This window comes from Penicillium hispanicum (genome assembly GCF_028827665.1).
Source record: "Penicillium hispanicum strain IBT 35686 chromosome Unknown utg000004l_segment0_segment0, whole genome shotgun sequence".
NCBI lineage: Eukaryota > Fungi > Ascomycota > Eurotiomycetes > Eurotiales > Aspergillaceae > Penicillium > Penicillium hispanicum.
In genome coordinates, this window is record NW_026623196.1 from 3,212,067 (window position 1) to 3,228,367 (window position 16,301).

Below are 16,301 nucleotides of genomic sequence, written 5' to 3' on the forward strand. Positions count from 1 at the left end.
CTGCGTACCATTCAAGCAGGTGGCATGGTCTTTGCGACGCAAGTCAAGCATATCCGAATGCATCTCGAGGAGTGCACGGGTGACCTTGAGAAATGATTGCAGGCAAGACAAGAAGGCTTCGCGATGCGATGCCTAGGCAAATCTGGGGGGATCCGGGGCCCCAAGACGTTGGGACGCATGTCGGAAATGATTTACATCCCAGGTAGGACTGCCTCATGCTGTGTCTAGCATTGCGGCATCCACCAGCACCCAAATTATATCCCTTCATGATGGCTCACTACCTCCGCTCCTCTTATCTATCCACTATGACAGTATCCCACCTTCCTATGATGTCCAGCTCTCCCCTATTGGGGATGATCGACCTAACAGAACGGCCGCTTCACGCAGTTTGCCACCAGATCGACCAGTGCTTTGCGCATCTATCGACTAGTGTGGGGGTCCGCCCCGGCGAGGCACATCCTCTTCCTCCATATACGAGGCTCAGCTGTCTCTTATTTCTGAACAATCATATTCTCCCATTCAGCGGGAGGTGGGTGCAGGAGCCCCGATTTATGTCCGTGGGGCGAGTGGCACCATCATGCCCCCGGATGCCATCGCATCGAGAAGCGGCCAATAGCAACGCCGGCGCGTCGGAAAGAGAGTCCAGTCTCTAGTGGTGACTTGGGTTCCCTCGTTTAAGCAAATAGTCAAAGCCAATCGCCGAGGATCGGACAATTGAAGGGACGAATCACCCGGTCAGCCCGTACCACGCTGGGGTACGCAGACGACCGGGGCTGATCGCAAACCTGGCCAGAACCCTTGTGCCGGTGGATTAGAATGCATCCTTGCACGCTTGACGTACCGTAATGCGACAGACGTTTGGAGAGTTCGGGGCGACGCTCAGGCCAATGAAGTGGATACTGATGGTGTAAACGGGCGAGGCTGGACTCGCGGGACATGAACCAGTTGAACCCGGGCTGCAGGTGCCGTAGGTGTCCGCTGATAAGAGGCATTTTCCTTGGTTCGGGGAGGTGTGAGGGTCGCAAATCTTGGTTTGGGGCTTATGGTCCAGCTGGTCACTACAACCCAGTGCACAGAAGGCGCGTCACCAGCTGGGCCAGATAAGAGAAATGGAAAAGCACACCACTCAAGCTCGGAACCTTAGATGAATCATAGTATTTTTTATGCTTTTGCCTTCTCCAATAATACATCTTTCCTCTGTGAGTACCGACTAGAGTTGATCGTTCAGACGCATGCGTCGACGTTGGACCCGCAATCACATGTGAGCTCCTTATCAATAGAACTGGCCGTCGAGAGAAAACTGGAATGTCGCATTGTCGCAGACCAATGCAGTTTTCCCAGACGTGAGCAGCCATTACGCAGTAGAGAATTATTCCGTGCTGCTCCTGCTGCCACTACTCTAGCAGATTCAACTGGGTGCCGTTAATGGGAAGGGACGGAGCATCTCGGTGGAAGGTGAAGTGAATCGACTGCGAAAACAACAACAAAAAAAGAAAATGAAAAATGAAAAAAAAAACAAGAAAAATGAAAAGGGTGGAAAGTCGAAGACGAAGCGAAGAGGCAAAAAGTGCCGGGCCTAGATGGTGCAATCGGGGTCTCGAGCCCAATTGCATAATGCGGGCGCAATCATCACATGTGAAAACGATGATATACAGCCCACCTGCCGTCTTTCTCTCCCTCTGATGTCTCTGTCCTTCTGGATCTCTTTCCAAAGCCCTTTCTATCCTTCCTCCCAGACTTAATGCCCCACGCCCACTCAGACATCATGGGTGAACCGGTCGTTAACGGCGAGAAGGCACATTCTCAGTTCCTCGACGTAAGTCGCCCCCCATCACCGGCTGAGACAACCCATCACTAACCGATCTCTCTGCCGCAGCACCTCACTTCATACCCTGTCATCTCCGACTCCATTACCCTCTTCAAGAGCAACCCTTACGGTGCCAAGTCTCTGCAGTACGCCGACGAAGGCTATGCCCGCTTTGCCAAACCCGTCCTTCCCTACTTCGTGAAGCCCTACAGCTACATCGCACCGTACCTTACCCGTGCCGACTCCCTCGGTGACCGCGGCCTGAGCCAGATTGATACCCGCTTCCCCATCATTCGTGAAGACACTCAGAAGATTCGCGGTACCATCTACAACCACGCATCCTACCCGGTGCGCTTCGCGGGTGATGTCAAGCACCACGTCTTCGACACCTACGGAACGGAGTACAAGAAATGTGGTGGGTATGGCGTCGTTGCATCCGGCAAGGCTGTCATCACGACCAGCCTGGTGCTGTCATCGGAGTCGCTGAGCTGGGCCAGTACTTGGTTCCAGACTGCGAAGCAGGAGATCAAGGATGCCGTGAACGAGAAGGCCAACCACTGATTTAGATTCCTCTTGTTGTCCTCTGGCGTTGTTACTTTCTGCTATTTTTAGAGAAAATAATACCTCTCTTGTTGCTATCGTTAATGCGTTCCGTGTTCTTGGATCTTTCGCAGCACTGGCCTTATCCACTTCGATATACTTTTTTTTCCATTGCCTAGTGATGTACACGATAAGACATTCATCTACACTGTTCAATCCAGCACAGAAGTACTTTCCTCAACCAAGTAGGTACAGTCTCCGGCACCAAGTCCCAAGTAGTCACTCGCATCAGCGTCACTCGGCCCTTACGAAGCATCCCACCCGAACAGAGAGCCAGCGCACAGACCAGGCCCGATGGGGTAAAATCACCCTTTGATTGTCGCGTCGCGTCGACTCGACCCTCACCAAGATTCAACACTCTCTACACGACCACAACCATGCCATTAGTACGCAAGCGACAAGCGGTCAGTCTCCCGCAGTATCTCTCCTCATCGGACCACCACACTAACACCACCACCACCATCCCACAGGCCAACCCAGACCCAGCAGACTCCGACGAGTCGACTCCCGAAACCACGACCAACATGCGTCGTCAGCGCCCTCGCGGAGGAACAGCCTCCCCAGCTGGCGAGGCCCCTGATAGCGAAGACAGCGGCGCGGGCGCACCATCCAGCACCGACGCAATGGTCAAGAAGATGGTACGGCTCGCGCTGGCGAGCGAATACTCTCGCCTCCCAATCCGCCGCACCGACATCAGCGCCAAAGTGCTGGGCGAGCAGGGCTCGCGCCAATTCAAGCTGGTCTTCGACTCCGCGCAGCGCGAGCTGCGCCAGCGATTCGGCATGGAGATGACCGAGCTGCCGGCACGCGAGAAGGTCACCATCACACAGCGACGCGGTGAGTCTTGCACAATTCCGATTCCCACAACCCCATCCTCTGTCCGGTTCGGCCGGGCGAATGCTTTCCGCTGCTTCCGCCAGTAGCCTACGATATGGTGCTCAAATGTGCAAGTGGCTAACTACGACTGCGGTCGACGGCAGCTGCCCAAAAGACCGACAAACCGTCTTCCACCAACAAATCCTGGGTCCTCACCACCACGCTCCCGGCAGCGTACCGCAATCCTGATGTTCTCGTCCCGACTAAAGCACCCTCCTCCGCGACGGAAAGTACCTACACTGCGATCTACAGCTTTGTCATCGCCGTGGTCCTGCTCAATGGCGGCTCGCTCGTCGAGCAGAAACTGCAGCGGTATCTGGCGCGCATGAACGCGGACACGTACACGCCCATCGACCGCACGGACAAATTCCTGCAACGGCTATGTAAGGAGGGGTACCTAGTGAAGACGCGGCAGGTGGATGGCGGCGAGGAGGTGATTGAGTACATGGTTGGGCCGCGCGGGAAGGTCGAGGTTGGGTCTAGCGGAGTGGCGGGGCTAGTGAGGGAGGTATACGGACGGGCGGAGGGCGATGGGGAGCTTACGCAGGCGGAGAGGGAGGAGAGGGAAGAGTTTGAGGTGCGGTTGCGGAGGAGTCTGGGGATTGTGAATGTCAGGCAGGCTGGACGGGAGACGGAGCAGGAGACCCCGTCGAATGGCCAGAATGAAGAGGTGGATGGGCGGCGCAGTGAAGGCCCTCGACGCTCGTCGAGGCATGCGGCCGTTGCTGCCGAGGAGGAGGATGAAGACGACGATGACGAAGAGGAAGAAGAGAGCGACTAGCTTCTTTTTTCTGTGTGCCATTGGTCTTCCTGTCCTGCGTCCTTGCTGCTGTTTGATACGCAGATATCCGAGATGCGTTGCTTAAAATATCCGAGCTAAAGGGCAGATCTCTTTACTCACGGATCTCATAGAAAACTACATAATTTTGTTTCATAAGTCAAGACAATGCTAACAAGCATTGATTGACATAAAGAAGACAATTACATAGTCAACTATATATTCAAAGATTCCTACCCTAGAAATCTCATAAATAAAGCATATCCAAAGAAACGTTGTCGACTACGTCGACAATCCACACCGAGTACCACATAAATATCCCTACACAGCGCAAATGACAACTCGCCTCGCCATTAACGCAATTCCATTCCGGGCGCACCGCACGACAGTTTCTCCCCGAAAATAAGATTCAGAATCCCACTGGGCAGGCGGATTGAGAATCTAATATGCGGTTGTTACTTGGTCCAATGAGACTGGTCCTACTTATCGGCGGGCTGGCCTGGGCTGTGCATAGAACGTAGAAAACCGGATTTAGGGGTGCTCAAAACCTGGGCTGAGGACACTAAGTAGACAACTCAGAATGAAATACATTGAAGGACTGAAGAGGAAGGGAAAGTGCAAGTAGGTAATGAAGATACGCTTGAGAGAGCTGTGGATGGAGTCGACGGGTAGATAGCCGTCTCCACAAAGGCAGTCTCAACACACTACAAAGCTGTGAACAAGTCTCCACGCCCACATGAACTAAGAGGATAGAAATGCTTAATGCTACAGATCTTAGAGAACAGGAAGAATTGACATGAGTCACGAATCTGTATGTAGTTTTTTGGGACTACACAGCAAAGTCTAGCTCCACTCATAAAGCATTTTTAAGAAAAAAAAATCATCACGGCATCTCTGTGTCATCCGCAAATCACTTATTTCTTGCCAGCCTTCTGGGCGGCCTTGGTGACCTTGGCGGCACCACCGGCGGACTTCTCGACGGACTTGATGACACCGACGGCGACGGTCTGGCGCATGTCACGGACGGCGAAACGGCCCAGAGGAGGGTACTCAGTGAAAGCCTCAACACACATGGGCTTGGAGGGAACCATCTTGACGATGGCGGCGTCACCGGACTTGATGAACTTGGGCGAAGCCTCAACCGACTTACCGGTACGGCGGTCGATCTTCTCAAGCAGCTCAGAGAACTTGCAAGCAATGTGGGCAGTGTGGCAGTCCAGAACGGGAGCGTAACCAGCGCCGACCTGACCGGGGTGGTTCAGGACGATGACCTGGGCGTTGAAGGAAGCGCAGCCGGCAGGGGGGTCGTTCTTGGAGTCACCGGCAACGTTACCACGGCGAACCTCCTTGACGGAGACGTTCTTGACGTTGAAGCCGACGTTGTCACCGGGCTGGCCCTCCTTGAGCTGCTGGTGGTGCATCTCAACGGACTTCACCTCAGTGGTGACGTTGGCAGGAGCGAAGGTAACGACCATGCCGGGGCTGATGATACCAGTCTCGACACGACCGACGGGAACAGTGCCAATACCGGAGATCTTGTAGACATCCTGGAGGGGCAGACGGAGGGGCTTGTTGGCGGGACGGACAGGGGGCTCGATGGCGTCGATGGCCTCGAGCAGGGTCTTACCAGAGACCTTGGAGCCACCCTTGATCTCCTTCTCCCAGCCCTTGTACCAGGGGCAGTTGGTGGAGGGCTCAAGCATGTTGTCACCGTTGAAGCCGGAGATGGGGACGAAGGGAACGTTCTTGGGGTTGTAGCCAACCTTCTTGATGAAGTTGGAGGTCTCCTTGACGATTTCGTTGTAACGCTCCTCGGACCACTTGCAGGTGTCCATCTTGTTAAGAGCGACGATGAGCTGGCGGACACCGAGGGTGAAGGCAAGCAGAGCGTGCTCACGAGTCTGGCCATCCTTGGAGATACCAGCCTCGAACTCACCAGTGCCGGAGGCGATGATGAGAATAGCGCAGTCGGCCTGGGAGGTACCAGTGATCATGTTCTTGATGAAGTCACGGTGACCGGGGGCGTCTATGGAGGGAGAGTTAGAAACGATAGGCAGCGTGAGAGAGCGAAGTGCATCAACATACCAATGACGGTGACCTCATACTTGGAGGTCTGGAACTTCCAGAGAGCAATGTCAATGGTGATACCACGCTCACGCTCAGCCTTCAGCTTGTCCAGAACCCAGGCGTACTTGAAGGAACCCTTGCCGAGCTCAGCGGCTTCCTATTCAGGAAGTCAGTGATCAAGAATCGAAATTTCGTTTGACGGCTGCCGTAGCCAAAGGACCGTGGTGGCAGGACGTACCTTCTCGAACTTCTCGATGGTACGGGAGTCGATACCACCGCACTTGTAGATCAGGTGACCGGTGGTGGTCGACTTGCCGGAATCGACGTGGCCGATAACGACGATGTTGATGTGAGTCTTGTCCTCCTTACTGTGGATGAAGGGTCAGCAGGATGGATCGAGGGAGGACGGGCCTGGATGCAGGCAGGCAGGCGCGACGAACCCCATGATGACGGTTAGGTGGTGTGAATGCTTGTAGTTCTTTGTAAGATACTAGAAGGATCCTGTGGAGATTGCTCAGGGACTACGGCGCGCGTAGAGGTACTGAGCAGAGAGAGTCAGCGAGGATGAAGAGGAAAGAAGTGAAAGAGGTAGGGGGAGGGAAGATATACGTACTGATGCAGACGAGGGGGAGAAAGAAAAACTCTGTGGGAGGGGGGAGGAGGGGAAATCCTTATATGGAGGGGCAAGCGAGAGAGGCGAGTCGTGGGCGGGTTCAAGCCCTTGCAAATGGCGCTCTCTGATTGGCTGGGTGCACCAGCGGCCTGCTCCCCCCACCACGCAAAATCTTCATGGTGGGCTGTTTAGCGCTGTCGGTACCAGGTACTCCCTCTGCAACGCCCTGGTACATACACGCAGCAAGTACCTGCTACCTGCCAGCTCTATTCCACTTCACCCGTTTCCATGGTTCTCCCGCCGGGCCCCACCGGTGCGAATTTTTTTTTTCTCATTGCGGGCTCCTTCCAGCCCACCTTTCTGCCCTGGTCCATTTACTACTGGGTGTTTCTAGGTGGATGAGACTGGGCAGCAACGCAGGTCGGGCCATCACGATGGGTTCCTCTTTAGTTCTGATTCTGAGCATTGTTTCGGTCACTCGGATTTCTCTAATCCTCGCCCCGCCGAATTCCGATTGACACTCTGTCCATGATTTTCTCTCTCTGCATATCACAACCCCGCGGCTGAGGGGCATTCGGTCACCGCCAAACCGAATCTGCGGGACCCACCGAATGATTTCAGTATCAGACTTTTTTTTTTGCCACAGCTGGTGATAATTATAGACTATCATGATGTGGAGGTGTACACAGCAATTGCTTGAATCATATTAATTAGATCCCTTTCGGAAGCCGCTAACGCGTCGGCATCTATAATCGGCCTAGCATAGCCATCGGCCGCCCGAAACTTAGGTAGAACTGTGTATGACTCCTATACAATCGGGTCCATGATTGATGTCGGGGCGGAGACCCGTGGTCGCAGCTAACCCAATTTTTTTTTTGTTCGGGCGCTGATCGCAAATGAATCTGTGCACGTAGGATCGCTCTAACGTCGATCGAGCACTGGGTATCTAACTCGCTATCTTTGCAATGGCCATCCCAAAACGCCTGGTCACCTCCGAGATGCGCCATTTCTTTGGCTGAAACACACCCCTGCGGGAATGGGTGATCGCCCAAGGGACCCGGGGAAAAAGGAAAAAGTGTGACAATGGAGACACAGCCAAATGTTCCGTACCATAAAGAACCTGCCGTGCAGCCCCCTCCCCGAGGCTCTCAGTTTTCTCTCCACTGCGTCGCGCAAGTGGTACACTGCCCAGCTGTCAGATAATGCGGGGACTCGTGCGGATATGTAAGGGAGACACCTACCCTCAAGAACGTAGTCATCGGCTCGTCGGCACTGCGAATCTGCAGCTGGTAGAAGTACGCGCGCTCGCCATTGCAGCCTTCCGCAGGGCATTGTGCTGCGTTGAAAGAAATGTACCGTCAGCTTGTTTTGATCTCGACCTTGACCTCGAACAGATCCCGAGGACCCGGAAAACTCACTCGCGACACTATCCGCATTCTTCCATTCGTCCTTGCCGCCAAACACTTCCTCCACCTCCTTCTCCTTCACCTCGGTCTTATCGAACCACTTCTTGTCAAGCACCCATTCATACGGGCAAGTCCGGCACTCAAATCGATTGACGCCCATCGGGTACTGTGTGGTGGAATCGGCGCGGGAAATCGTCAGCGCATTGCTGCAATTGGGGCAGACTAGAGTAGAAACCAGTCAGTCGCTGCCGTGCAGAATTTCTCCAGCTCTATCATTCGGATGACGGACAAACCAACGGCATCTTGGCAGGGGTGGCAGCTTTGGCGCAATAGCGAAAATAGGACGAGTGCGAGAGTTGGAGGCACTAGAAAGGCCTAACCGAACAAGAAGCCAGTCACTCCGACGCGGACATCCAGAAAACGAAAAGCCTCGCAGGGACCGCGGTCATGATGCGCGGGCGGAACTAAGCGCGCGGCTAAATTTGGCGGCGGGGGACATCGGAAAATCACCTGATCCGACATGTGGGATGTCCCTGGGGAAGCCAATCGCAACCCCGACAGTACACACCTCTTGCTGCTCGATTGCTCTGACTTATTATTCTCTGGCTTGTACATATTCCTCACACTCCGATACTCGCAATCTGCAACACGTTCTTCGATTCTATCCCCACTGCTTTGTCACCTGTGGCTGCCTACGTTTCAGACCCGTTTCAGCGTCACCACTCCGAGCTGAAAGCTGCATCTCCCACAACTACTCAGAGATCTTGAATATTAGCACAATGGCAGATGAAGAGGTGAGTCCTGGGAGCTATGGGGAACTCTGGGATCCCGATTGACTGTTCTACGCTCAGGGCGCTTCTCCCCGGGAGCTGGTCGTGGAAGCCTGCCGTCGGGACCAACCACACCTGATCGAGCAAGTTCTAGACAGCATGAACGAAAAATCAAACGAAGATGTGGCACAATTTTTCAACGGGGTGACGGATGCTCTGGGGAACTACGCATTGCACATCTGTGCTCTGTACGGTAGCTGTACGTTGACTCTTGAAACCCTCTCTACCTGAAGCCTACTAGGTAACGATTGCCAATCTCTTCCATCTCGCTAACCCGTAGCCTACAGATGACGTGATGGACGCTCTCTTCGACATCCAGTACTTTGAATGTGACCCTCTCACCCGCATGGACAAGGACACACCGCTACACATAGCCGTGCGCTTCGCCAATGACAAAGACGCCGAGTTGGGACAGGAAATGGTGAAGATGATGTGTGATGCGGGCTGCGACCCTCGGGTGCGGAATAAGCATGGCCAAAAGCCCGCGGATCTTGTCTTTGACAAGCCCGAGATCAAGCAGGCCCTCTTGCAGGCCGAATACATCATGTCCGAGGGCATCCAAAATGAAGGCAATGACTCGGAGCATGATAGCGCCAGTGATAGCGAATGAACTGGGATCTATCTATACTGTTTGATGCGTTTCGGATATGCGCTCTTCCCGGAGCCTCCGAGGTTTGCGAGAGCCCTGTCTTTGAGCGTTAGCCTGTTTCTATTTCTGAGGTATGCATGTTGCACGCACGAGCTTTAGACTTGGCCTCGATATGTCTTTTTCTGCTATGAATACATTACACGATTGTGCCTGTCCGTTCAGTTTTCAGGTACTCGGGATTACGAACCTTGGAGACAATCTTGGAAACAGCTCTATACTGCTAGACGTGCACGGTATATCTAAAGTAAGCATAGAGTATTATCAATATCGAATGACTACGATTGATTTCGGAAAACTTCTGTACTGTGTCTGGACTTGATATTACAGCTTAGAATTGAATTTGCAAAGGTTGTATGTACAGCTGATAGATGGACACGCGACTCCGCCCGATCATCTAATCCCCCTTGTTGACCTTCGGTCCTCCTGGTATGAGACCATCGGGCGTGTACTCCGGGTATATAGCTTGCAGGTGCCACAATTTCCCTACAAAAACACCCAGTCGAAGTATAAGATGTGTAATGATCCAGCGGAGCCAAAGAGGACCATCGACTACAACTGGCCAATTATCCAGTCCATGGAAGATCACCCACAACTGCAGCGTCAACCACCATTCGCTGCGAGGTGGACTTTTCCCACCCTGCGTTTCGTCCAGAATAACGCCATTTAAATTCCGGAAAAAGACATTCTTCAGACCATCTGTTGGGTCTGTCCACTCTTCGACGACGAGGGTCTCTTCGGCATCGAACACCTCTCCACCGCTTCCAGCAGGATCAACACGACTCCATTCGTGGACCGCAAACTTGGGGATGACAATGATGCCGTCCGAAGGGCGAACGATTCGTGTGTGGCCACTCAGAGCCACTTTGGCCGTGCCTTGAATGACGCGCAAATATTCGGTGTGAGTCTCGTGCCAATGCGGGCCAGATGTCCAGCTGCTGTTGGGGGGGATGCTGATCGTCACGACGGGCGAAGAGGGAGAACTTGGGAGAGTGTAGGTGACATGGTTCGGTCTCTCTAAAGCCGCAAGGTGCTTTGTCGTCGTGCGAGGCATTTATGGAGGAGTATAATGAGTCTGCAATAAGGTTCATGGAATGTGAGTATTGAATTCGCGCACTTGGGCTTTTATAGTCTACATGTGTACATCTATCCACTTGATGAATCATGTGCGATGCCGATGGACCCGGGGACGATTCCGCGCTGACAAACACGGCGTATGTAAGCTATTTGGCCTGAGCGGGCAGCGCTGGAGGCGGAATCAAAGTGACTGTTCGTAATCAAAGGGAATAAGGCGCCCGTCATCCACTTTCACATACCAGAAATGTGTCTTCTAATTGTGCGCCTGATTGTGATATTGATGATGGTAATGGTACGGGTCGCGATCAGCATCGAGTACACCAATGACCTGAGCTGCTCACTCCGTTGCTTATCCTGGCTGGGGTGCCTTTTGAGATCGAAGTTGAGCAGGGGGCACATGATCTAAGCCATGAATCCTGGACTCGCATTAATAGTTGATCCATTCTAAGCCCCTAAATTGGCAGATTGGGCGGAATCGCAACTCAGACTTCTCCTTGATTCCAATTGGTCGATCCTGATCAATCCCTTCCCTACTGGATGCCATTTCAGTTATAGTAAACCAGTCAATGTTTTGATATATTACCTAACCTATTATCTAGCATCTGATATGGATATTAGAAAGCTTGTCGCCCTAGTCCCAGCCATTTTGCAGCTGCTCCCTATACTCTGCAATCATCTCTGCCGTTATATTGCTTCCGCCACAGACAACCACCACGACCCGACTTTGCGGATTCAAATCAGGCACCACCTCTTTCAGCTTCCCAGAAACGGCGACCTCCAAACTAATGCCGCAAGCCATCTCCACTTGCAGTCGCGATTCGTCGGCGAGACGCAAGATGCCCCTCGCAGCTTCTGCATCCGAGCCAACAACACTGGAAACTGCCACACCAGAGGGGGGAGACATCGCATTGGCGAATGTCTTCTCCGCGACGCGCAAGGCACCAAGTGAAGTCGCCTGAGAAGTAATCGCCGAGAGCGAAGATAGCTTGCCTTCGCGAACGGAATGGGCAAGCGAGTGCGCACCTTGAGTTTCAACGGCCACGACGTGCACAGTTTTCTTGCTTTTAGCAGCAGCGTGCTGTTGAAGATAATCCTCCAGCCCACCAACGATGCCATTGAAAAGTCCGCCGCCTCCGACACTGCAGACTATCGCGTCAGGAAGCCCATCCGCATCGTCTGCTCCTTCTTGTGGCGGCAACTGCGCTGCGATCTCGCCAACCATACTCCCAGCGCCCTCCCAGACAAGTGGGTGGTCAAAAGGTGGCACGTAGACGTTCACGTCCCGGGCTGTCGAGTTCTGGTGGTCGATGAACTGTTCTCGTAAGTACGAGTCGGCCTCGAACCAGCTTGCCCCATGTTGGATTACGTCCGTTGCACCAGCTGCACGTAGCTTAGAGATCATGAGCGGTTTGGTGCTATGCGGTACAACCACTGTGCAGGGACAGCCGAGGTCATACGCAGCGCGCACCGCCGCCAGACCGGCATTTCCGCCCGAGGAGCTGTAGAAATGGATCGTCTTGCTTGCATTGGTGGAATCGGCAAGGGATGAGCGGATGAGATTTCCAATTCCTCTGTTGGGAACAGGATATGGTTAGGGGTTTCTGCTCATGGAAATTGGTCCTGGTGATGATCCCTGGTGGTTGACATACCGGGATTTAAAGGATCCTGACGGCTGAAGAAGCTCCAGTTTGAGGAAGACTCGACTATATGTCAGGATTTGTGTCAGAGTGGCTCAGTCGGGGGCTTGCACTATTCGAGCTTGCCATGAGGTGTCTAACTTACCACCCTGCTAGCTGGGAAAATGTCGCCGACTCAATCAATGGTGTCTCGATCCACGGCTTCTTGACGTTGTGACCAGCAGAAGAAGCCATGGCTCATAAAGCAAAGCGAGTTGTGCAGTTATTGCAATTGAAAGCGCTGGAGAATCCCTCTTAGCCAAAAGGCTTACCTGCAGAAGGTGACTTCGGAGGACTGTCTAAGATTTATACTTGACAGAGGGGTAGTTGTCAAGCGCAGGGCGCGGGCGGTTCCTTTTATACCCGCGTCTCCACCAGCAGGACTATTTATAAATCACGCTGCACACTACCTAGCTTCCCCATCAACTCCGCCGTTCATCTACCGATCCGTCTTGTTATATAGCTCCCCATGAGTTGCTATTTACGATCTCTATAAAAATACTTAAACATACCATATCCAAAATCATCCACGTTCCGCTTGATCACGTACCGAACGAAAACAGCCAGACTAAACTGGCCACAAATCTATTCCATCCCCAAATGTGTCTCGACCTCCTGCTAAAATTATGCGACGCTCATAACTATACGCTTCACAGGCGCCTGCAGAGGCTACAGTCAGCCCTCTTTTCCTTGGAGACCGTGGATGATATTCTGACCTGCTATCAAAAGCCTCACTCCACGTTCTAAAGAGGTAAAATCTCCCACGTACTGGGTCAAGATCGAGCAATCGGCATCAAACTAGTTACTGGAAAATTTGCATGGCGTCAGTGGAGACAGGAAGAGGCAGAATCGACCTGCCATTTATACCACCCAACATGATACAATCTGCTCAACTCGGTGCTCTTACGCAGGAAGCGATGCAAGACGGCTTGAGTCAATCCTACTTGCTCGACTGTCATAAATACAATTGAAAGCCCAGAGTTTTTACAAATAGAATACATGTCACATTGGATATCATCTAGCCCGCAAAAAAGACAGAAATCTAAGTTTCCACAGATACAAAGTGCTGTATAAACATGCATCCCGCAGCCCGAATCATCAACTCCTGATCGAAACCGACTTTTTTGTTTCAACAACACTCTATTGCGAATGGGCCTTCTTGGCCAGCAGGTTCAGAGCACTACCTGCTAGAATGAAGCCACACTGGTCCTTGCTGAGGGTGTGCTGAACCGGAACGAGGAACTCCTCGCCGGTCTTGCGCTTGGTGACGCGCAGCTGGATCTCGCCCTGGCCACCGGCCTGCAGGACATCGTAGAGGCCGACGGTGTCGACGTTGTCACAGGCGTCGATGCGATCGTAGTCCTCGCGGTTAGCGAAGGTGAGAGGGACAACACCCTGCTTCTTGAGATTGGTCTCGTGGATACGAGCAAAGCTCTTGGCGACAATGACACGACCACCCAGGTAGCGGGGCTGCAGGGCGGCGTGCTCACGGGCGGAGCCCTCGCCGTAGTTGTCCTCGGCAACAACGAGCCACTCGATGCCGCGCTCTTTCCACTGCTCAGCGAGCTCGGGAATACCAAATTGTGCGCCGTTCTCGTCGTACGCAACATTGGTCTCGCCAGTGGCGGCGTTCACGGCACCGATGAGGGTGTTGGCAGAGATGTTAGGCAGATGGCCCTTGTACTTGAGCCAAGGTCCGGCGGCGGAGATGGTGTCCGTGGTGCACTGGCCCTTGACCTTGTACAGAACCTGCAGACCGGACAGATCGGACTTGGGGAAAGGAGCAAACGGCTCCAGCAGAGCCAGGCGGTCCGAGGTCGGCGACACAATCACCTCACAAGAAGGATCGGGCACAGCGGCACTAGGCAGGAACTTGGGGTTGCCCTCCTCGAAACCGGCATCCGGCAGCTGTGAGCCTTGAGGAGGCTGGAACTTGAAGGTCTCACCGCTTGGGGTACTCAGAGAATCGGTCATGGGGTTGAAGGTAGTGCTACCGGAGTAGGCCAGCGCAGTAACCAGCTCGGGAGAAGCCAGGAAGTTCATGGTACGACGGTTGCCATCGTTACGACCGGGGAAGTTGCGGTTGTATGAAGTGAAAATGGCGTTATCCTCGCCCTTTGGCACGCCGTCGGTGCGCTTCCACTGACCAATACAAGGACCGCAAGCGTTAGCCAGCACGGTGCCACCAGCCTCGGAGAAGGTGGACAGGGTTTGATCACGGTCAAGAGTTGCCCGAATTTGCTCACTGCCGGGGGTAATGAAGAAGTCCGACTTAGGCTTGAGGCCGGCAGCAGAGGCCTGCTTGACCAGGTCCTCGGCGCGAGTCATATCCTCGTAAGACGAGTTGGTGCAGCTACCAATAAGACCAGCACCGAAAGTCTCAGGCCACTTCTTTTCGCGGACAGTATCGGCAAACTTAGACAAAGGAACCGACAAATCGGGAGTAAAGGGACCGTTGATGTGCGGCTCCAGCTCGGACAGGTTAATAGTGATCAGTTGGTCATATTCAGCCTTCGAATCGGCGCGAAGAAGATTGTGCGGGCCCGAGGCGGCGATTTCAGCAGCTGCCTGCGCGACGTGGGCACGGTGAGTGGCTGTCAGGTACGGCACCATACTAGGCGAGAAAGGGAAAAGCGAAGTTGTGGCGCCCACCTCGGCACCCATATTACAGCAGGTGGCCATACCGGTGCAGCTGAGAGTTTCCACGCCGGGGCCGTGGTACTCAATGACAAAACCGGTACCACCGCGGACCGTCAGTTTGCCGGCCAAGTGTAGGATAATATCCTTGGGCGAGGCCCAGCCGCTCAGCTGACCTTCAAGTCGCACGCCCAGGACTCGAGGGGCCTTCAGCTCCCACGGCGCATCGACCAGCGCATCGACGGCATCCGCACCACCAACACCGATGGCAATGGCGCCCAGACCACCGCCGTTGGGGGTGTGGCTGTCGGTACCTAGCATCATCAAACCGGGAGCGGCGTAGTTCTCCAGCACGCTCTGGTGAATGATACCAGCACCTGGAGGCCAGAACTCAATACCATAGCGCTTAGCAGCACTCTCCAGGAAGTCAAACACCTCGCTGTTGCCCTGGATTGAAGCGGGTAGGTCGGTGTCGGCGCCACGCTCACCCACAATCATGTGGTCACAGTGGATACTGGCCGGAACTGCCGTTGACGGCAGACCGCAGGACATGAATTGAAGCAGGGCCATTTGGGCCGAAGCATCCTGCATCGCCACACGATCGGGCTTCAACTTCAAATTGGCCGTGCCCCGAATATCGCGACCATTGTTGGTTCCGGAGAGCAATGACTCCTCCGGGTTGTCCAAGTGAGCATACAGGATCTTCTCGGCGAGAGTGAGGGCACGCTCAGAGCCGAGAACTTTGCGGACCTGCTCGAGATTTCGGACGATCTTAGGGTAGGGCGGCATACGCGACGAGGCGGCTTCGGTGGCCAGGCCACGGGTGACTCGTTGCGGAGACAGGCGCGCGGCGAGCTATCGGGGTCAGTCACGGGCAGGCCGATTTCACCAATCTTGGATCCAACTCACCCTGCGAGAGGCAGCAGCCCGTTGCCAAACCAACTGGCTCACCATTGTCAACTGTGGAGGGGTGGACACTGGGGAAAGAGTCAAGGTTGAGGTTCCGAGGGCTTTTTTTTCGCGGTCGGATCTCCCTTATTTGTCTCGCCGCTGATTGGTTGGCAGATATGCCGATATCGGTTCTCCAACATTGTGGGGAAAAGAGCCATCGCTGGCACGAACGAGAGCACCATGACTTATGTGGAGTACACTTTGTCAATGAATACTGTTTAAGGATATGACTGTACTAAAATCTAAATAGCAATGAGGTGGGCCCTCACTGACATGAATCCAGCATAAAAGCTGCCTGGGTGTCACAATTTATACGAGAGGAGTGGCTCTAGATAAG

General features: G+C 53.8%; 8 protein-coding genes across 8 annotated transcripts; 3 read left to right on the top strand and 5 right to left on the bottom strand.

The window, feature by feature from the left end:
- Positions 1–1,765: 1,765 nt before the first annotated feature.
- On the top strand, positions 1,766–2,368 carry N7459_004985 (putative pathogenesis associated protein Cap20; the record flags this gene model as incomplete). The annotated part of the gene is made up of 2 exons (XM_056944169.1): positions 1,766–1,816; positions 1,877–2,368. 2 exons carry the CDS (start codon positions 1,766–1,768, stop codon positions 2,366–2,368), a joined length of 543 nt encoding a protein of 180 aa, XP_056801052.1.
- A 416-nt stretch (positions 2,369–2,784) lies between these two features.
- N7459_004986 (MAGE domain-containing protein) lies at positions 2,785–4,064 on the top strand (the record flags this gene model as incomplete). Its single annotated transcript, XM_056944170.1, has 3 exons — positions 2,785–2,811; positions 2,878–3,244; positions 3,388–4,064. The coding sequence occupies 3 exons, from the start codon at positions 2,785–2,787 to the stop codon at positions 4,062–4,064; spliced, it is 1,071 nt and encodes a 356-aa protein (XP_056801053.1).
- A 911-nt stretch (positions 4,065–4,975) lies between these two features.
- On the bottom strand, positions 4,976–6,573 carry N7459_004987 (translation elongation factor EF-1 alpha; the record flags this gene model as incomplete). Its single annotated transcript, XM_056944171.1, has 4 exons — positions 4,976–6,087; positions 6,147–6,285; positions 6,367–6,496; positions 6,569–6,573. The coding sequence occupies 4 exons, from the start codon at positions 6,571–6,573 to the stop codon at positions 4,976–4,978; spliced, it is 1,386 nt and encodes a 461-aa protein (XP_056801054.1).
- Positions 6,574–7,889: 1,316 nt separating this feature from the next.
- N7459_004988 (DNA-directed RNA polymerase III core subunit RPC11) lies at positions 7,890–8,449 on the bottom strand (the record flags this gene model as incomplete). The annotated part of the gene is made up of 3 exons (XM_056944172.1): positions 7,890–8,077; positions 8,160–8,369; positions 8,437–8,449. The coding sequence occupies 3 exons, from the start codon at positions 8,447–8,449 to the stop codon at positions 7,890–7,892; spliced, it is 411 nt and encodes a 136-aa protein (XP_056801055.1).
- A 477-nt stretch (positions 8,450–8,926) lies between these two features.
- N7459_004989 (ankyrin repeat-containing protein ANK1) lies at positions 8,927–9,587 on the top strand (the record flags this gene model as incomplete). The annotated part of the gene is made up of 3 exons (XM_056944173.1): positions 8,927–8,941; positions 8,999–9,176; positions 9,265–9,587. 3 exons carry the CDS (start codon positions 8,927–8,929, stop codon positions 9,585–9,587), a joined length of 516 nt encoding a protein of 171 aa, XP_056801056.1.
- A 433-nt stretch (positions 9,588–10,020) lies between these two features.
- On the bottom strand, positions 10,021–10,677 carry N7459_004990 (cupin domain-containing protein; the record flags this gene model as incomplete). The annotated part of the gene is made up of 1 exon (XM_056944174.1): positions 10,021–10,677. The coding sequence occupies one exon, from the start codon at positions 10,675–10,677 to the stop codon at positions 10,021–10,023; it is 657 nt and encodes a 218-aa protein (XP_056801057.1).
- Positions 10,678–11,331: 654 nt separating this feature from the next.
- N7459_004991 (putative L-serine dehydratase) lies at positions 11,332–12,571 on the bottom strand (the record flags this gene model as incomplete). The annotated part of the gene is made up of 3 exons (XM_056944175.1): positions 11,332–12,271; positions 12,350–12,403; positions 12,483–12,571. 3 exons carry the CDS (start codon positions 12,569–12,571, stop codon positions 11,332–11,334), a joined length of 1,083 nt encoding a protein of 360 aa, XP_056801058.1.
- A 945-nt stretch (positions 12,572–13,516) lies between these two features.
- On the bottom strand, positions 13,517–15,967 carry N7459_004992 (aconitate hydratase ACO2; the record flags this gene model as incomplete). The annotated part of the gene is made up of 2 exons (XM_056944176.1): positions 13,517–15,868; positions 15,923–15,967. The coding sequence occupies 2 exons, from the start codon at positions 15,965–15,967 to the stop codon at positions 13,517–13,519; spliced, it is 2,397 nt and encodes a 798-aa protein (XP_056801059.1).
- Between the last annotated feature and the right edge of the window lie 334 nt (positions 15,968–16,301).